Raw genomic sequence first — 22,242 nt, 5'->3', positions numbered from 1 at the left:
TTTTGGATTCTTCCATGTTGGGTGGGTCCATTTCCTGTGTCAGCCTCTGGAATTATTGGAGGCTCCATGAGTAGAAGATTTACCAGGGTCATTGCCTAGAATGAGAATCCTACAAACAAAGAAGGCCGCTTTCCTGATGATTTTTTTCTTTTTAACAGTTTCATACAGCAGGGCCTTAGAACAACTGTCTTAAGGAAATAACTACAAACAAGGAAAATCGCGCATGTACACATCAATGTAGTGTTACCTTCTCCCTTCAGGGCCAAGTCATATCAAGGAAACTAATATAGTCTTCAGTTTGGATTAAGAAATACTGAAAATGTAAAATGAGTTTGGTCTTAGACCAGATATGGAGAGCCATGAATACCTGCTTGCCTTGCCAATATTAATATATCTTCCATGGCAGAGTAGCTTAGAAAAAAAAATCTCAGTGGTGTCTAATTTTGGAGCTGTAAAATCTCCATAATGACAGGTAACAGTATCTTTCTCATATAACTGTGGATTAATTGAGTAATGTATTTAAAGTCTTTAGCCTTGGGTGGCCTATGATTTTATTTCTCATCACATTCAAACACAGAAAAAGTACAACAAAAATGATCCAATGAGTCACAATAAAAATGTAATTCCAGGGCTATTTTAATAGGACCCAGAATATTGTTGAAACACTTTGACTTGGTAATCTGCCCTCTGAGAAATGACCCGATGAAATAATCCTGTTCTAATATGTTCATCAGAGCACAATAAACTGCAGAGGGAGTAAATGGAAAATATATCACAATTCAACAAAAGATGAACTAGTATTGGTAGCTGAAATATTATGCACCCACTAAAATGATTCTGAATTTATAGAACTGAAAAATACCAATGTTAGAATCATGTATTATAAAAAGGTGGAAAAAACATGAGTTGAGAAACATCATTATTATGTAAAATAAAACAATAAATTATGCAAGGGAGAGGGGAAGAGAAGACTGGAAGAAAACAAATCAAAATGTAAAATATGGATCTTTTGGGGTAATAGGGATAAGGTTTTTTTCCTTCTTTCTGCTCTTCTTTATTTTCAGAATATTCTATAATAAGCAGATAATATTTTTACAGAGAATCAAAAAACAAATGTAATGTTTTAAAATGGTAAGCATATTTATTAAGTGCATATGGTGGAAGAAAATTTCTTTTCTAGAATGGTTCTGTCCACTTTGGCTGTCTTATTTCCTTCTACAATGCACTTATGTTCCTGCAAGAAGGATAAGTTGGTGCTGTAATTACAACATATTACCACTGACACTATCGAAATCTCTAAAACAGGATTTCATCATTTTCTGCAGCTTCCATAGAAGAGAAGTGAAATATCCGAGGGAGTCATAAGGACAGAAAAGACAAAATGTAAACAGAAGCATCAAGTTCCTGACCTTTCAACAAAAATCAAAATTTAAAAGAGTTCAGCTTTCTCATTTGCATTTCTTTAGTCTATCTTAGACATAAAAAACAAAACAAAACAAAAGAAAACAAAAAACAGAATACAGCTACCAGCTTCACTCATAAACTCGGATACTCAAGTTGTCCATTCACCTGTTAAAAGAGAAGAGTGCAGGTAGTAGCAGTAAAAGCTTCAAGCTGTTCCACAACATCCTTTGAACCCTGACCTAAGGGACCAACTCCGATAGTCTGCAGGTAGTTGGGTTTCTAGGACCATTCAGCCTCACTGCTGAGACTGTCAATAGAAGTGCCATTCTCTGATGTAGACAGCTTTGCACTAGCAGCTGGTCTAACAATCACATCACATAGTCTGCCAAACAGGCAAAGGACAGCATTCGGGCACCAATGACCTGGGATAGAAGTGAACTTGAGACGGGGGCTAAAAAGCTCTACTTCTAACATTCATTACAATCAATTCCTCCACCCCCAATACTGTATGTGTGTGTCCGTCTTAAAGGAAGTTCAGCTTTGTTGCAAGAAAAAAGAATATGCAACTACACAAATAAACCACAAGATGGCGCCAGAACCACAGTACAACATCAGAGACGTGAAAGGCATTCAACATACCATGCCCTTACATGACTTTTGGAACCTTACCCTGGGACATCATGTACTTGTTCCTTCTTTTTCTTCTTAGGAGACTTGGTCAAACATTTTATACAGTGTTAGGATTTTTGTTTGTACAAGTTTAGGGGTTTTTTTTTTGTTTGATTGATTTTATTTTCTTAAGAAATAAACAATAATCTTAAACTTGAAAAATTCTTTACTATGTATCACCCCCTTTTGGTTGGTTCATTTTCCTGGACTCCCTGACATGACACTTCTCTGACCCTACACCAACATTAAAGAAAGAAATTACCAGAACAATTTAAATATATGAATTCTGATTAAAAAATGTTTTCAAATACATAAAGAGGACATTAAATCAATTTTTATGGAAACGTGAAGCTAGAGATGGGGGATTGGCAAGGATCATGGAGAAAACATAAGAAAGTGGCCCTGACTCTGATTCTGGCCCTGACTCTAAACAACACTGTGACTTTAAGGGAAGTCATTTGGTCTTCCTGGTCCTCCAATTCCTCATCTAAAAAAAGATGACTGGATTCTAACTTCTCTGGACCTAATGTTCCTAACTTATACTAGTACCATAAGAAGCCAAAGATGAACAACAGGAGGCTATTGTAGGCCAAATCCCCAGGACCATGGAGTCAGGCAAGTGAACATAATCATCAGGAACAGCAGCAGTATAAAAAGGGAACAGAGTGACGACCATCGCCTTCCCTTAACTGCCCACAATCACGAATACAAACTATAACCTGAATTTTAAAATCTTTTAAGTAGTTATTTACTCAGTTACAAATTAAAATCTATGATATGAGTCACTGTAAACAGTAGACAATTATTTTTTAATTTCCAATTATCTGCTCAATAGTAATAAGCATTAAAAGTACACTCAACTTTTATGCCAGTCATGACAGAGTAATTGGTACAAGACTAGCCCCCCCACTCTAAACAACTATAAAGATGGACGAAATGTATGGAACAATTATTTTCCAAAATTGGATGATAGGCAGAAGTGCAATCCTCTGGAGAAGAGAAGCACTTGAAGTGAGCCTTAACAACTGCTATGGTTATCAGCCTGTAGGTACATTCTAGAAAACAGCATGTGGAGAGAAAGCCCAAAAGGAGCAGAGTGTGTCACTGAGCTTAAGAGGCAGACACTGGAATTTGGGATTGAGATGGGGAGAATTTAGCAGGAGAAATTAGCTCCTTCCTTAGAGAAGGGAGTTACACAGAAAAGGTGTTCCAGAAATCTATAAACGGGTCTCCTTCGATTACGGCCAAAAATGAATTTGCATATGCAGAGGGCAAGATCCCACAGGGTCTTGCAGAGAACAGGTATGGGGGGCTGTGGATGGCATGGAGATTCTGGAGGTCACCCAAAGCAGGGAGAATTCTGACCAAACTTAAGTTTGAGCAGTCACTGAATGTGCCAGTCATTCAAGTGGAAGCCAAGAAACGCTGCACCCCAAAAGCAGGTCTACTCTAGACACGTCCTTAAAAACTTTAACAGTAAGCCTTGAGAGGATTGATCTGATCTGTTAGTAAGTTACTTGCTTGTCCAAATAAAGCTCGGCATTCTCTAAGGGGCACCTGGCTGGCTCGTCAGTAGAACATGTGACCACTGATTTCAGGTTGTGAGTTCAAGCCCCACGCTGGGCACAGAGCTTACTTAACAAAAGAGAAAGAAAAAAATTCTCCAAAACATGCATTAACAGCAGAGGTGGTATCAAGCCATGGAGGCAAACACCGGCACTTGGGAAGACAAAGAATTTTAGATATTTCAAAGACACGGGGTCCTCCAAAGGCTCATAGTATGTACAGATATACAGTGTATCTGTAGCATTAAAATCTCATGGGGGTGGGATGAAGAAGGGGCAATTAGAAAAAGAAAGTCTAAAAAGGTTCCTTAGGGGGATGATAATGAAGAAAAGGTTGAGATGCATCACTGTAAAGGTAACCAACAAAATCTAGGCTTTTAACAATGTATGATCCACAATACCAAGCATATGATAATAAAGTTCCTAGACATATGAAGAAGCAATGGAACAGAACAGAAAGTCTACAAGCTGACCTGGATTTTATTCAGCAGGCAATGAGCAGTCCACAGGATTTTGTGGAACAATGTGACAAACTCAGATCAGTGTGTTAGAAAGATAATTCGAGACTGGTGCAGAGGGTGGTTTAGAGCAGGAGAAGAAAAGAATGAGGAAAGGCTACTACAAACATCGAGATGGAAAAACACGAGAGCTTCCAGTAGTGGAGATGAAAGTGGGAGAGATCTGCCAATTCTGTGATCAACCGAGGTGCAACATGATGGTGAGGAAGAGATTAAAGATAACTCGGAAATGACTAGAACTTGTCAAATTTAAGTATGTGTGCTTAAGGGATTCTGGAGTAAAGCAAGTAGTAAAAATTATGAATCTAGAACTACAGAGGTCTGGGTTAGCAATACAGGTTGGTATAGACACAGTCACTGAAGTCACAGGAGTAGATGATGCCACACAGAAGACAGTGGGAGTAAGTGGAGAAGCCTGAAGAACCCAGTGTCTATGCAACAGGCAGAGGAGGGGGAGGGACCAAGACAAGAAAACAAGTAGACGATGAGAGTCAAAGAAAGAGTACTGGGCTGTCCTCTGCCCATCCTCATTCGTACAAATCCGTCAAAGTCCCAATGTCACAAGGGGAAGAGCACAACTCCTTCATTTGCAATAACGTTGCAAATGAGACACGAAGGACCACCTGTGCTATTTTTCTTGGGGTTCGGGGATTCTGGGCATATCACCATAAGAAAGTTTACAAATATCTTTAAGGAGATAACCTTCATTGCTTTAAACATTAAAGAATTAAATATAAAAAGAAAATATGAACCAAAAGGGAATTATGTACCTATTTTCTATACTCTGTTCCAATACCTTGGGTGGTGTCGTACAGAAAAGGGGAGGAAGCAATCAAGGAAGTGTCAGAGGACCACTCACTTCTCAAAGGCCCCCAGTGGCTTCTCATCAATCCAGAGCAAAAGCCAAAGTCTTCACTATGTCTATGATGCCCTTGTGGATCCCCCTCTGCAAACACAGGCGCCTCTTCTGCTTTCACTCACGCTGCAGAGAACACCCACAATCACTCACCCGTTTACCCACTTTATTTTCATTTATAGCACTCATCGCTCTCTGAAATTATGATATAGATGTATCTATTTGTTTTAGCCACTAGAATCTAAACTCCAGGAGACAAGAACTTTATTTTAACCCCAGCTTTTTCCAAGCACGCAGGGCAGTGTCTTATACACTGTCAGGCCTGACAATGATGTGTTGAATGGCATCCAGAGTCAACCTGAACTTCTTGGTTCTGTCACGTGTAAAATGGGGAGAGAGATCCACATCTACTCTGTCTACTCCTCGTACAATGAAACGAAGTACTGTACGTTAAAGCACTTCATAAACTCTAAGTCACTGTACCATGGAAGGTGGGGGGGGAGTGGTAAAGGATGCTTGCTGACGCAGAAGAAAGTTGTGCTAACAATTACCCACATAAACACATGAATTTTTAATGATAGCCTGGAGAATAGATGTTCGGATCACAGCTACTGGTTCCATTGTTCTTTAGAACAACAACAACAACAAATGCCTGAGAAATACTTACCCAAGCACACACTATCCAAATACCTAAAGAACTCTACCCAGATTATATTCTTCAGGAGATAAAAACACTAAAGGTTGAGCTAGCTGACTTATAAGCAACAGAAACAATTTAATCTCTGAAAAAAATTTTAAGAAGAAAAGATGAAAACTAAATTCAGTGATATGAGGTGAATCGTGTCTATCTCACTTCATATGTTGAGGTGCTAAGTTTTAGTACCTCGGAAAGGGACTGCATCTGGAGAAGAGTTAACCGAGTTACAACAAGGTCAGGAGGGTGGGCTCTAATCCAGCGTGATGGGTGTCCTTATAAGAAGAAGAAATCAGGACACAGACACAGACAGAGGGAAGCCCACGGGAAGACTCAGGGAGAAGACGGCCATCTCCAAGCCAAGGAGAGAGGGCTTAGAAGAAACCAACCCTGCTGACGCCTTGATCTCAGACTCTCAGCCTCCAGAACTGCGAGAAAATAAATTTCTGTTGTTTAAACCATTCAGTCTGTGGTACTTTATTATGGCAGCCCTTACAAACTAATATAATTTATTATTTTAGAAACCAAGAGAGAAATCTTTGTAGTTTCATAAAGATGAGGTTAGCAAACTAAAATAATCCTCATAAATATTTCACTTTACTTTCATCATTTATATTGAAACATTAATTTTAATTAGAATTGTCTAAGTATAAATTTGAGTTGTCAAATTCTCAAATCAATTCAAATTTTCTCATTAGATCTCATATTCTCCCTAAGAGTACCCACCTTTCGCAAAGCAATTACAGAAGGTTTTATCTAGCACAGTGCATAGGAGCTAGGCAGTTATACTTCTTTTCTGAATGTCGGCGCATTATGGATTCCAATTTTTTTTTTTAAGAATTTATTTATTTGACAGAGAGTAAGAGGAGGAGAGAGAACACAAGCAGGGGGAGCAGCAGAGGGAGAGAGAGGGGGAAGCAGGCTTCCTGCTGAGCAGGGAGCCCGATGCGGGACTCGATCCCAGGACCCTGAGATCACGACCTGAGCTGAAGGCAGAAGCTTAACCCAATGAACCACCTAGGCGTCCCCCAATTTTTTTTAAATTAATAAAGACACAATTTAAAAGGCAACTGCATCAGAATCACTGACATAGTCTATCTCAACTTCTTAGGCAATATCCACCAAAATATAAAATAAACATGTCTAACTGCAAATCACCCTATCTCCAGATTCTAGGGGTATTTCTACTGGGTCTGGTACCGCTATAGTCTAGAAGTAAAACACTTTAGGCAAGAACAGAGGCAGAAATACTCTTATCACTTCTTGACTTTCTTTATGAATTTGGACCCCCGGGTCAGCAAAGAAGTCGATTCACATACCAAGACATGACTTCTCTGTCATTTACTGGTAAAGCTCAGTTCTTTCTTCATCTGTATCTTTTTTTTAAGATTTTATTTATTTATTTATTTAGCAGATGGAGATCACAAGTAGGCAGAGAAGCAGGCAGAGAGAGAGGAGGAAGCAGGCTCCCTGCTAAGGAGAGAGCCCCATGTGGGGCTCGATCCCAGGACTCTGGGATCATGACCTGAGCTGAAGGCAGAGGCTTTAACCCACTGAGCTACACAGGAACCCCATCTTTTTTGTTTTTAAGTAGTAAAATACACATAATTTAAGATTTGCCGTCTGAACCATTCTTAAGTGCACAGTTTCATGGTGTTAAATGTATTCACCTATTAAGCAGCCATTCTTTAGAACCTTTCATCTTGCAAAACTGAAACTCTGTACCCATTAAACAATAACGGCCCATTTCCCCCTCTCTCCAGTCCCTGGCAACCACCATTCTACTTTCTGTCTCTTATCTTTGACTACTCTAGGAACATAACATAAACAGAATCATATACTATTTGCCTTTCATGGTTGGCTTATTTCACTTAGCATAATGTTCTCAAGCATGTCATGTCATGTCATAGCATAGGATACATTAGAATTTCCAACATTTTTAAGGCTGAATAATATCTCATTGTACACCACGTTTTGTGGTGGACACCTGGGTCGCATCTACCTTTTGGTGTCGTGAATAATGCTGCAATGAACATGGGTGTACAAATATAAAAACTCTGCTTTCAATTCTTTTGGAAATATACTCAGCAGTGGAATTGCCCAGCTCTAGCTTCCATACTGCTATTACTTTCTAATTCCTAACTATTTCAACACTCTATATTTAAATATGCATTCTTAAGTTTGCTCTTAAGTGGGTAGAGCTGAAAGTCGGACATATAGGGGGAGAACACTTAATACTCTCATGGGGCAACTGGTATAAAGAATCACTTGTATCAATTATTAAGTGAATTCCTTCTGTCTTTGTGTGGGAGGAGGGTAACATATTCCTTCAAGACTCTAATACAGTCTATGGCGCCTACCCCAGGAGAAGAGTGCTCATAGAAATGGTTGTCCAAAAATACCTATATAATTTCAGGACATTCATGCGCCCCTGAAGTCCATCTATGAACACTGCACCCGAAAGGCTGCAGATTAAGAAAGGCCCAAAATTGGGTTCCAGAATTCTCCTAAATGCTAAGTACAAATACACACTGTCAAAACCCAGACGTCGTCGTGCTTCGGATCCATCTGTGAGTCAGGAATCCAACACACCTCACATTCCACCATTAGCTAGCTCTTTGGGTATTTTTAGACCCCCCCACAAGCCACAGACAATGGAAGCTGTGCTGTCTCCTGCACCGGCTCCTGGAGACGATGCTCATCGGGCTCACTGAGGCGTGTGGCGGAAACGACAGAAAACACAGGTGAAGACAGAGAAAGAGCGGTAAATATGACAGAGGGGGAGTCTGACTCACAAAATCTGTTTCAAGTTTGCCCATTTCTTGCTTGTAGCTTCGCATCCTGTTGCTGTACATTCCTCGACTCTGGGGTGGTATCTCTCGGACTTCCAGATCCATCTGTTCAAGCTGGCAGGGCGAGAGGAAAACGTGACTTCAACCATATGCTTATGCTTTATTTGGCCAGACATTTAGAGCTGAAAGGATTTAATCCCAATTTCTCCTTTTACACCTGAGGAGCCAGTCTGAGAGCGCTCACTGCCCAAGATCAAGTGACACTGGGACTGCTTTGGGGCTTAACTTTTCTTTGCGTCAACAAATGAAGTTGTTGCTGACTGCTTGCTAGTGCCACGCAGAGTGCCAAAGCACTCACTCTGTCAAGAATGTTTGATTGTTCGTTTGCTTGTTTTAGATTTTATTTATTTATTTGACAGACGGAGATCACAAGCAGGCAGAGAGGCAGGCAGGCTGAGAGAGGGGGAAGCAGGCTCCCTGCTGAGCAGAGGGCCCGATGCGGGACTCGTTCCCAGGACCCTGAGATCATGACCTGAGCCGAAGGCAGAGGCTTAACCCACTGAGCCACCCCAATGCCCTATTTTTTTTTTTTAACATACGCATTAATCCAAATGTCCTCAATAATAACAACCTTAATCACATTGGTGTGTCCTATCATTCAGGCCAACCTCACCTGGACTGGTCTTCTGACCCTAAACCACCAGGATTATGGGAACATAAAACAAACCATTACTTCCACCCAAAATTTATAAAATGTCAGCCCAGCCTTAGTCATTTGGTGAAAATTCTTCTGGAAACTCTTTTCTGATTAGGAAAATCTTGTGCCAACCAATACGTGGTCTGACCCTCCAGTGTAACTCCTGCTCCTTTGTAACCACGTCGATATGGCACTGAGTGGATACAGTCATCTACTAAATTACACAAAGCTCACTGAGATCTCAGCCACATACTTTCCAAGAATCTGGCATTAATAACACTTTGGATACCACACATGCACATTTAATGAGAGGCAAAACAGAAACAGTGTGACGAGTAAGAACACAGACTTTTGAGTCAGACGCCTGCGTCCACATCGGGCTCCATTACTTATTAGATGGGCAGCCTCGGATGGGTTTATTAAGTCTTCTGGGCTTTACTTTTCTCCTTTCTAAAAATAGTATGTCTTTTGTAGGACAGCTGTAGAGATTATATGGTGTAATTCCAATAATGTGCTTACAACAGTGTCTCTTGCTTGGTAATCGCTAGATTAATGTTAATAGCAGAGATGATTACTGATGACACAGAGGTAATACAGCAGGTATAGACACAAGGTATCAGAGATAGCTTATTTACACCTGGCATTAAAAAATAAAAACCACCACCAACAGCAAATTGGCTCAGACCATGTCAAATAAACTCGTACCCCAAAATGCCGCTATTATATTTTACCTTTTAATGAGTTATTTCCATGACTACTATAAGCTTATCACTAATAAAACTTCTACTTGTCCAGCGTTAGAGACTGAGTAACGATAGTAGCTCTCAGATAAACCAGAAAACCATGTTTTAATTCATGGTCCTTAATTTTTTCTGAGAGAGAGAGAGAGTTTTCATTAGCCTTGATTTAAGCAGTGACCACTTAAATTCTTGCCATGTCTCAACATAAATTTGAAGCACCAATAAGTTAAATTGTCACTGAGCAAAGGCAAGTCTTAAAATACTTCTTTGGGGGCACCCGGGTGGCTCAATCAATTGGGCATCTGCCTTCAGTTCAGGTCATGATCCTGGGGTCCTGAGATAGAGCCCCAGGTCAGGCTCCCTACTCAGTGAGGAGTCTGCTTCTCCCTCTCCCACTCTCCCTCCCCCTGCTTGTGCTCCCTTTCTCTCTCTCTCTCTCTCTCTCTCTCTCTAATGAATAAAGAAAAACCTTTTTAAAACTTAAAAAAAAAAAAAAACACTTCTCTGAAATCATCATGAAGTACCTAGTTCTAATAAGGTGAACAGGATCATCCAAATAACTGCTTAAGGGCATGTAACTGAAAATCCAAGTGCTAACTACACTTCTGTTTAAGACATTTTACAAAGACACTGAAAGCAAAATTAACAGTAGGTGAATAAGAAAAAAAAAAAAGGAAACACAACAACAAGCATTTCCAATGAAACCAGAAATAAGGCTAACATGAACTTGTCGTCCCAACGTTCAGCCAGCCAACAACACCATGTGGGGGACATGGTAATCACAAGATGAACAGGGTCCGAGAGATTAATACAAGCCAGTTGCTCAGCAGAAACACAAGTAATCCTAATAAGTGAGATCAAAAAGAAGTTTTTCTGCCAGGGTCCTCATCCAAAGGAGAGGAGGTAATATAATGAACAAGGATTTCTTCGGAACTCAGTAAATCAGCTGTCCAATCATCTTAAACAAACAGAAACACCTATCTTAGAATTCTTGGGGTTGGTCATGACTGAGAATGACTACAAACTCTATAAGGAGATGACTATGTCTTATACTTCTTGGCATAGTAAAATCTTGGTTATTAGGAAACCACCTTTCTAACAATCAGTACCTGGATGGCTCGACAAACCAAAACACAGATTTTGAGGCAGAAGAACTGCACCTGGGAACTCAACAACAATAGAAGGGGTCAACTCGGAGGCAAACAATTGAGCAGTTGCACTGTACTATCAATGGGAGAAGGGCTGTCCTGATCAGCAGCTATACTATGTAGGAGGTCAGTCTTTTTGCGTGAAGGCCAGAAACCATGAGAGAAATAGTTGAATATAAAAAGAAAACAAAGTAAGGATAAAAGTATTTGCAAAAAGGGGGAAATGTCAAAAGAGAGGCAAACATTCGAAGCCGGAGAGCCCAGTGACAGCACAGAGGGTGGGAAGCGAGTCTTCTGGGGCATGGAGAGTGTCCACCATTCTGACAGCTACAGGAGAGCCAGAGGAGACAGGGCAGTGCAGTGCAGCTTGCTACCTCAGCCCTCCAAGTCGCAGAACAAAGGTCTGCTGTGTCTCAGGGAACGACAGCCACCTACTTCTACAGAACCCCTAAAAGGGCAGCCCCTTGCGTATGGGCCTGTCAGCAAAAGTCATTCAGTCAGTCAAATAAGCTTGGAAATACTCCACACTTTAGCTGCCTCCTACCGTCCCTTCTTGGAGATTCATAATGCCTCTTAGCCTCCGTCAGGGTCCAAGAAGATTCTGTAGAAAAACAACTGAGAAAGATGCCAACCTCCAATCCTATCTCAGCTAGCTAATTTCCCAAACATACTTAAACTGGTAGCAGCCATCACCAGAAACACACTTGGGGAACGGTTCTAAAGTACATCAGTAAGTATGTTCTGAAGGAACCCCAAGTAGTGCCCTTCAGCATTTAGGAAAGTGACACACTCATTTGGGAACACAATGCAGTAACAGGTAGAGTCGTCCTTGTGATACCTGGCTTTAAAACCAAAACCTGGGACACAATACCTTTTAATACTTTTTGTTCCTTGATTTGCAAGTTTATTTTTATCAAGAAATAGTGGATGAGCTGGAGTTCTGGGCTCAGCATATTTAAATACAAGCCCGTACTCTGCCACTTGCTTGGTGTGGCATCTCAAAGTTACTTCATCTTCCTAGGCCTCAGTTTCCCCATCTGCAAAATGGGGACAAGCATGGCATAGAGAATCACTCCTCCGTGGATGTCTCACGCTCCCACATGTCTTGCTTGGCATGCCAAGAATGTGAGGCCCTCACCACTCCTTTCTCAAGCCGTTTCTCAGAGTTATATTTACAAAGAGCAACCCTTGGGGAGGAAATACTGTGTCCCTCTGGGACAAACAGCAGCCTCGCTCACAGACTGCTACAAAGCAGGGCATTTCCCAGGCTCCAGGTTCCCTTCCTGTAAGGTGTTCCACTGAGTGTGGGGACTTTTCCAGGCCAACCTGCAGCATTCTGTGGGAGCTGGGGCTCAGGGACCTGAGGCAGCGTGCTGAAATTCTGACAGCACCTTTTGCTGTAATAAAACTCTCTCTGACCTAGGAATCTCCTGTCTTCTGCCCGCATCCGTGAAATTGTGGCAAGCTCACCTTCTACAAAGCAAGTAGGGGAACATCCTCAGATCCTTAACATTTCTTGATGAATAGCATTTGTCTCACAGGGCTTGTGTGAAAATCAAATATTATAAAGCAAGTTATATGATTAATACAGTGTCTGGTACTCAGTATGCCTTTAATAAGCATGAGCTATTTCTAGCTATTATGAAAAGTATTATGAAGGAATCAAAATTAAAGGTGGAATTAAAAAGAGAATCACTTTAATTAAGAAGCATAAAATCCCAAGAAACTATTAAATTCTCTTCAATTTAAAAACTGATGAGGTCCAAATTTTAAAATGCTAATCAGAAAAGTGTCACCTTTCCACATAGTATAAAACAGGTTAGAGGAAGGTATCAGCAGAAAAGACTCTGGTTGTATGTTAAAATACATGACCATATCTGTACCTACCAGTTCTTTTGCTTCTTCGAGCTGTTTCTCCACATTTGCAACCATCTGCTTCTTCTCATCTGAAACAAACAATAAATACCAAGGAATTGCTAGGAATACAAGTAATTTAATATATGAAAACTTCTATGTTTACATGCCTTTTCCTTTCCGGTCAGAGTAGACAATTACCACACCAGGCAGATGACCAGATCATTCTTTGGTGGGTAAGGAACCATTTTTAAGTCACTGAGTCTAGGCTACATGGAAATATATAATCCTATGGATTTTACATAATTATGAAAAGATGCTATTACATTTCTAAGAGAAAACAAAAATTAGTTTGTCCTTTAGAAGAAACTAAGTCAACAAGAGCAAACCATTCCTTGTTGCACGAGAAGTCTTCAGAGTCGAGTCATGACTTTAATAAACTGGGAGACACTGACTTATGAATACAATTTAAAAGTCACATGGGGTAGACGGGTGATGGGTAAAGGAGTGCCCTCATAGAGATGAGCACCAACTGCTGTGTGTAAGTAATGAATCACTAAAGTCTACACATGAAACGAACATTACACTATATCTTAACTAGAATATAAATTAAAATTTGGGGGGGAAAGTCACATACCAAAATAATTCCTAAAACGGGGCATGAGCTTATAACCCTTTAAAAGACTGTACTTTCATTAAGAACTGGGTATAATGAAAGAAATATTTGAAGTCAGGACTACTAATTCTAAACCCAAAGTCACTACCTACTTTGCTGGTTGGTTGTGGGATCCTGGATAAAAAAGTGTTTTGTTTTTTTTCTGAGACCCCGTTAGTACTCTCTAAAATGGAAATTTAAAATAGCTAATTCTTTTTAGCTCACAAAGCTGATGCAAGTAAAAGTACTTTTAAAATTATGAAGTGCTAAGTCTCTGAATGTAGCTTATTCAAACTCTACAACCATTCAGTTATCACCCAACTGTAGCTCTCCTTCCTAGGACAGGTTTATGTCCTAGCGGGTATTTTCAGAAAATGTCTCACTCTCATTCCAAAACAATGAGTCCATTTACTCAGTCTTGTGCTAAGCAAATCCACTGAACATTTATGGTTTTGTGTCTAGCATCCTTCTTTTATCAGGCAGTATCCCCACTCTTTTGAGGCTCGCTCCTTCACCAAGCAACTCGATGGGAGATGTTATCTCCTTCTATGCTGCTGCGCCTTTGGTCACAGTGACTCAGCAAAACACGGGCTCCTCACCCTAGCTGGACCGACCCCAGTGGATCAATCCCTCTTGCCACATTGGTCTGGCGGGTGGAAGTGGAGTCAGCATACAACTCAAGTAGACCATTCAGAGTTCTAGAGCAACAGCAAAGTCTTTTCCCCTTTCTTGGTAGAGTTATATGACAACGTAAATCTAGAAGCTGTTGGTATCCATTGTTCTAGCTTCAAGGACTGCCACTTTGCAGTGGTTAAGAATGAAGTCAATACTGAAAAAGAAACAAAGCTGAGGAGCAGGTAGTAGGTAGGTAGGTAGGTAAGCAGGTAGGTAGGTAGATTTCGTTAATTAATTTCTGGTTCCAGATAACTCTGAAACAGGTTTTGCTTGACTTTATCATGATTTGTTTTCTTGAACTAACAGATTTCTTTATTTAAAGTTAGGTTTCAGAGTGCCTGGGTGGCAGTTAGTTAAGCATCTGACTCTTGGTTCTGGCTCAGGTCATGATCTCAGGATCTTGAAATCGAGCCCCGAATTGCACTCTGCACTCAGCATGGAGTCTGCTTAAGACTCTCTCTCCCTCTCCCTCTGCCCCTCCACACGGCATGCATTCTGTCTCTCTCTCTCTCTGAAATAAATAAATAAATCTTTAAAATTCGGTTTCTGTGAACCTAACGATAACTAATACAACAAACTAGAGAGGTCATGAAGCTTGAAATGGGTACAACATTTAGCAGCTAACTCTTCAGAAGGATAGTCAACACTAAGTGGGGAATCTTTAGTAGAAGTTATTATTTTGCTAGAATCATAATTAGGTTCTGCCACCCCCAACCCCTTCCCTTTGATTCCCCCCAAACTGGGGAGGGCAGGAGCTGTCACATAAGGTGTTTTGTGCATGCTCCAAATAAGAAAAATGCACACTTGAAATTAAAATTCAGTTTGACTTTTGTCTTTGAAAAGTTAGGCCAGATTAAAAATCTAGTTTATGACCCCAAATTTATTTGCTCCTGCAACACATCATCTGTCCGACATCTCCACAAGTTACAGGAGAAGCACGCTATTTTTATGCCGGGGCAGAATATGAAATAAAACAAGCCCATCTTGGACCAGCGTGAGATTATGAATGTACATAGCTGAAGGAACATCTTGTTTTCTTTAAAGTGTTCAGTTGTTGGGAAAGTCCATGCTGGACCTTTAGGACTAAGAAGCACCAGTCTTTCTCATCAACAAAACAAAACAAAGGAAGAAGCCATCCTTGTCCAGTACTCCCGTTTGCTACTAATTTCTCTCTCCTCTATCCACAGTCACATTTCCCTTCTTCATCTCTCCATTTCCTCCTGGAAATCTCACTCTCACTCCCACCAGTCCACTGAAATGACCCTAAGTCTGATGACCTTCCCTCCGCCCAAACAAACGGACATTCTCCGGTCCTACTTCTACTTAATCTTGTGGCATCTGACATTCTGCTCCTCCCATCCTATCACTTTTTTATCTCCTGGCTTCCAGCACACTCTGATTTTCTGATCCTCCTACACACCCTTCTGTCTCAGTGTCCTCTGCCAGCATCCTTTCCTCCGTTTATCCTTCAACTTATCGGCATTCCCAGGAGTTCAATCCTTGTTTTTCTTCTGATTATGCTCGATGTTCCTGGACAATTTCACCCACTCTCATTTTAAACTCTCATATCATACATTTATGATCCCAAATCTTTATCTCTAATCCTAATATATTTCCAGGACCAAAAACCTTTAACCCCAAGGCCTATGCCCACCTCCACTGTGACTGCCTGCCAAACTGTCATTCAAAACTCACTTCAGAAATCATCACCTCTTTGAAGCCTTTCCTAAACCGACAAAAGAGTTAGCTGCTCTCTCTTAGGGAAAACACCTACAACCCTTATCTAATTCCAGCAATTTATCTCCCACACTTACAGGTCTGATTTATTTTCTAGGTTGGAGGCTTTAATCATGTCTTAATTATCTTTATAGTCCTAAAATCTAGCACTGAGATGGTCATATGATCAGTTCTTGAAAACTGGCAGTTAACTGAATAATGTAGGAGTGTGCAAACATTTACAAAAATAGCTTTCCCTGTCTTTATACCTGCTCCTCTCCACCACTTAAGCTTCCTAAAATGTGGCTTTGATTGCATCACTTAAGCCTAGAGGTCAAGGTCTTTCACATTCCAGATCCAAGCAACCTTTCCAACTTTGTTTCCAACTACTAGCTCTCCAGTGTACATGTCACATGCTACCCAGACTATTCATTATTACCCAAATCTCATTCTTTCCCTCTTTTTTTTTCCTGCTCTAACCTTTTGTTTAAGCTACCACTCAGTGTTCTTTGGTTGACTACAACAGAACTGACTAACCTAAGCCAAAAAAGGAATTTATTAGAAAGATAGCTGTTAGAGTTAGAGGGAGAATCATGAGAATAAAATGGAGTGGCTCATAGAGTCAATGATAAAAATGAGTCCCCAGGCTCAGAAAGGAGTACCTCGGGGTACCAAGAGAGCAGAACTCACTGACAGTCTCTGCAAAAGGAGAGTCTAGAGCGGTAGTGGCATGCTTTCCTCTTGGTTCACTCTGTACACAATTCGAATTCCAGGAAACGTTCTCGAATGCACTCAACAGGTAATATGTTCACCTGTTGTCCTGTAAAGGGCATGGTGGCCTATTGGTTCCACCAAGACTGGGTCTAGGTATTTCCTCAATGGAAAGTTGAGGTGCTGCTATCAGAAAATAGAATAGAGGATTCTGGAAAGTCAAAAACAAGAAACCAACTGCACCCACTTATTGCAACCTCTCTTAATATACCTTTCCCCCCATTTTTGTGCAAAATCCCACCTTCTCCTTGAGGTGATTTCCTGGGACAGATCTTTATCCCCTCTGAATTCCCAGACCTCTGGACTCTGTTCTAGTGGCTCTGGTGGTCACAAGAAAGTGCTTTCTGTAATTTCCCTCCTCCCCTACATTTCCAGCTCCTTGGGAGCAGGGACCACTCTTGCCAGATCTTTGTCCTAACTCTGAATTTAGCCCTCTCCAACTAAATTCCTCACATTTTTAAGAGAATGAAAAGGTGATGATTTAGGAGGAAAGCATGAATGAGGAAGAAAGGAAGGAAAGAAAGACTGAATGAGATGACCTTGGAAATATTTACCAACATTAAGTTTTTGGCAGACTTCTAGCATTACTCCTGCATAATTCCCAAGACAGTTTCGAACTTTTCACACCAAATGCCATCACCTTTACAAGTGGCACTGTTCTAGGATTCAGAATCTCATGACTAACTGCTATCATTGTTTTCACAGGGTTATGTTTTGAACATTACTGCAGTCAATCCTCCAAATGGTCCTTTGGAGATGCTAGTTACTATTCCATTCTCAGGGAAGTATGTAAACTCAGAGTGATAAAATAATTTCTCCAAAGTTAAACAGTTAATAAATTGCAGAGTTGGAATTTTAAAAAGGTCTGTTGTCCCGAACTGAGCTCTTAACCTCCACTGTACTACATAAAATATACTATATAAACAAATTTCATCACTTTTTCTTTTTTTGCATATAGGATTGATGAATGCTGGTATACACATAAGTCTTCACATAGTATGATCTTTTCTTGGTCACTCAAAATTAACGGAAGTGCTTGATGCATGTTTTTTGTTAGTATTGAAAGAAGTGCTCAGTCTTGCACTCCCCCATAAAGTAGTGTATATGTCAGTGCTAACTTAAATTCAGTAACTGGCACCTGTCTTTGTACATTGTAGCTCTTTTTGGATAAAATAGCAGCAGAAACTATGTATTGGGAAATGTACAGTGAAACCACTAATAGAGGAAATTTTTATATTGGAGTACTTAAAAATGGACATATTACTAATACTACACTATGTAGCACATTAGAGAATGGTCAAAATAGAAACAAAGCCATTCTAGAATGATCCATGTAATTATGGATTAGGGTTGGAGACAGCGATATGAACTCATGTTTAGCTCACTATAGACGGCTACACATATAAATACTGATATGTATATATACAAGATTTACTTGTACACATATGTACTTCCTTGTCTTCCAGCTCAGAAGGACAAGAAGCAATAATACCCCAGTAGCAATAAGTACCCAGCATCCAGATCTTGGTTTCGTTTTTCTTTTCTTTCTTTCTTAAGAGAGAGAGTATGGGGGAGGGGTAGAGAGAGAGGGAGAGAAAGAATCCCAAGAACTCATGCTAAGCATGGAGCCTGACATAGGGCTCGATTTCATGACTTGAGACTCAATCAAGAGTCGGATGCTTAACCCACAAAGCCACCCAGATACCGCTAAGTCTTGGTTTCTAACACCACCTCTCAATAAATGGAAGCGGGACTCATTGTAGAAATGGCCGAATCTGGGACTGGTATGGGAAAAACACAAGCTGATACTAGAGTATTTTATAATACCAGAAAGCAAGAAAGTGCTAAAAAGGAAAAAGAAACAAAACAAGAAAAACAAAAAACAAACCTGCAATGATAGGCGTCTACCAAAAGGACATAGAAGCCAGGTAAAGGGCTTCCAAAGGTCAAAGATGGAACAATTTGAGCAACAAAATAAAGTAGTATTGGAACACAATAAAAAAGAATAAAATAAATATCATAAACCCATGTATATAACTAACTAAGTAAATGGAGAATAGTCAAAATCTCTCCTGTAGGGGATCCCAAATGATTTACATAAATGTTAAGCCTTCCAGGAGGTGGAATGTGATGCCCCAGGCCTGAAGTGTGGACTGTGCATAGGACTGCCTTCCAAAGAGTATGGAAAAGAAGCAAGAGAGTAACTTTACAGTGGAGAAACCTGACAAACCTAGACAGGTGATCAAAGTTAGCATCAGTAGTGATAAGTTACAGTATTCTTGATATAATGTGATAAAAACAGTGTGTTATTTCTGTGATCTTCTTCCCCCAAACCTAGAACTCCAGTCTAATCATGAGAAAAGTATCAGGCAAATCCCAGTTGAAGAATATTCTCTCAAATATCCTACAAGTACTCCTCCTAAATTGAAGTCTAAGAAAAGCCTGAGAAAACTGTTACAGCTAAGAGGAACATAAGGAGCCCTGACTGCTAAATGTTTTCCAGTATCCCGGACTGGATCCTAGAATAGTGACATGATATTAGGCAAAACAAAAAGATAAAGAAAACAAAACATGAGGAAATCTGAACAAAGTATGGACTTTATTTAATTATAATGTATCGGTCTGGGCTCACTGACTGCAACACCAAATGTATCATATTAATACATGATGTTAACAATAGAGGAAACTGGGCATGGGGTATAGAGGCGTTCTCTTTATTTGTGATTTTTCTACAAATCTAAACCTGTTCTGAAATTAAAAGTTATTTTTAAAAAACCAATGAAGCCATTACTCAGCATAACTACATTGGTGAAGGGAGACTGGTCCACCTGGGATTAGAGTTTGGGTATGGGATTAAAGTATGCCGATCCAATTTACTGTGCACCTAAATTCCTGAGTTAGGACTGGAACCATCTCTTCAACTCTAACTCTCCAGAACAACAGAAATATAATGCATCCAAGTCACATAGGAAATTTTAAATTTTTTAGTCTCCACATTTCAGAGTAAAAAGGAACAAGTAAATATAGTTTTAAGATATGTATATATTTAATTTTAATAATATTTAGTCCAATACATCCAAAATATTATTATTTCACTCTGTAGCCATATTCCAAGCACTCAGTAGAAACATGTGGACATTACAGCTCCTGAGCCACATACTAAGCAAACCACAATACTCATAAGTAAAAGCATAAGTAAAGCATAAGTAAAAGCTTTTCTGAATTCTATCTACAACCACTACAACTACAAAGGCCAAGAGAGAATCACCGAACATTTACAGCTTCTATTTACAGCTACCCCTAGATGGTCTTCAAAAGCCTCCAAGGATTGACATATGTAATAAGAGAGACTTGAGCATTTTCTTTTAGCAAAAACATCTGTCTTGTCCCACCACTTTCACTTCTCTCCCTGCCTCCCTCCTTGATATCCTGAGCTCAAAGCCCAATTTCATTTCATATCCAAAAAGCTCAGATCACTCATATACTCTCAAATGTAGGCATGAGCAAGAGAGATCCACCTAACTCTAGTCTAGGCAGAAAAGGAAGAAAGAACTGAGGTCCAAGTTTCCTGTAAGAATTCAATTAATATCACAAAGTCTAAGAAGCTGGGTCCTAAGTAACCCTACCAGCTGTTGCCTCCAGCAGTAGCAACACTTTTAATAGCTAATTTATCATGCACATTCTCTGGGAAGAAAATTGTGCTAGGGTGTTCCAGGCTTTCTTTCATTTGATGTTTTTACAATATTGTAAGGTTGAAGCAATTACATCCTCTCCCCAACTTAAAAATGGAGGAAGCAGGTTTAAAGAGGCCAAGCAACTTGCCCAAGACTGCACATCTAGTAAGTAGCAAAGCAGAGATTCTAATCAGATCCAATGCCATGTGTGAATCTTACAGTGGTAGGATCCACAGAAGACCATTTCTCTCTCTGTAAATGAAGTAAGCAAATAATTGCAGAAGAACATTTTATTTACGATTCTTGAGAATGCCTGCCTGATGTAATGGAGCTTCTGCAGAGCATCCCCCACCTGGGGTTCTTCACCAAAGAAAGAAGAACTTTGCAATTAGTATTAGCTATGGTTTTCACACTTCCGTTTTCCTGACTTCACCACAGAACTCTAATCATTAAAATTAAATTTCAAATAGTGTCATAAAACTACTACCTAAGAAGGGACTGATGTGTTTCATCAGTCCAAGTACTAAAATTAGTTAAATTCAAACACTTCAGTCTAAGAGCAAAGTCTTTTTATTGTTTAAGACATATCACAGAGTAATCAAATTTCTCCTTTAAAATGAGGTTGTAAAATACTCAATCTTTTTCATTTTCCCTGGAGGTAACACTTTAATACATTGTACATGCACAGCAGAGATTGAAGTTCATTATAATCAATCCAACTCACTCTACTTCAATTTAAATAAATCAGTAAGCTCGGGGAATGAACTGCTCTGGCTGCAAAGTTTGCTCCAATTTTAAACTTCTCAAATTAAGTAAAGCATAGTTCATCTCCTCTAGGTCAACCACTAATGATGTCCAGAGAGATTATAATTACTTTTAATCATACTTTTCTTTTTTTTGGTGATACATATTAATTTGTTAGTTCACAGACATATACCTGAAATTTATAACTACATGGATATATTTTTCATCCTTTTCTATTTATCAATTAGAAACAGATTATAAAGGGAGCAAGCATAAGTAACTACTAAGAGGGAAACTACTACATTTTTAAAAATAACTATCATTCGATTAGTCAGGTCAGTAAGCATTTTTCCAGTGCCCGCTATACAATATTCTTTCAATTCCGGTGAAGCTGCTATGTTTGGTCCTTACATTAGACTACATGCAAGGCCAGTCAAGGTTTTATTTTTAAGGCATGTAAATCAAAGGTTTCCTTCTATATGGCAAGAATTGTTACATTGAAACATAAAGACAAGGAAAAAAATCAACTGTAACAAGATCTATTTTCTTGGAAACAGCTTTTACAACTCTGCACCCATGGATGACTTTGTTACTTCATATAAAACACCTGCCCAATACAAAAATCTATTAGCCCAAACAGAAAATGCTTCTCTGTTAAAACTGTTACAATTAAAAATAAACAAAAAGCCAACTGAAATCACTAGTCCTGATACTCTGAGCCTCAACTCAAAAGAAGTCGTCTCCAGCAACAAGGAAAACAAAAATCAAGATGGCCTTGGGCAGTGGAGAAAAGCGGAACTGAAGAGAAGAGACGAGGTGATGCATCATGAAGTGATGAGGCCATCAGCCACCTTCTCCGAGGCAGCAGAGCTCGGTGGTATATGCTACCTTGGTTCTGTCCTCTTGTTCCCTCACTTGGGCTCATAAACCTCTTTAAGACATCATTCACCTCACCAGAACTAACTGGGACTTCAGGAGATGAGTGGGGTGTAAGTTCAGAGATCCTGGTTTCAAGCAAATGACCCTATTAATAGAAAATAGGGGGAGAGGGAAAGAGAAACAAGGAAATA

At 39.8% G+C, this 22,242-nt stretch overlaps 1 protein-coding gene across 19 annotated transcripts in view; it reads right to left on the bottom strand.

Annotated features, from left to right (window-relative positions):
- Positions 1-22,242, bottom strand: part of VTI1A (vesicle transport through interaction with t-SNAREs 1A) — a 353,313-nt gene that overhangs the window by 328,897 nt on the left and 2,174 nt on the right. For all 19 annotated transcript variants that reach the window (XR_004278473.1, XR_004278474.1, XR_004278478.1 and 16 more), the window contains exons 2-3: positions 12,971-13,029; positions 8,502-8,612 (exon numbers count right to left, since the gene is read on the bottom strand). Coding sequence is in view for 6 of the 19 variants with exons in the window: in XM_032311870.1 (XP_032167761.1) it covers positions 8,502-8,612; positions 12,971-13,029 (170 nt within the window). In the remaining 13 variants the exon portion in view is untranslated. The remainder of the gene's footprint in view (positions 1-8,501; positions 8,613-12,970; positions 13,030-22,242) is intronic.

The sequence above is a fragment of the Mustela erminea genome, chromosome 14, assembly GCF_009829155.1.
Source record: "Mustela erminea isolate mMusErm1 chromosome 14, mMusErm1.Pri, whole genome shotgun sequence".
Lineage (NCBI taxonomy): Eukaryota > Metazoa > Chordata > Mammalia > Carnivora > Mustelidae > Mustela > Mustela erminea.
This window is presented reverse-complemented; position numbering and strand designations above follow the sequence as displayed.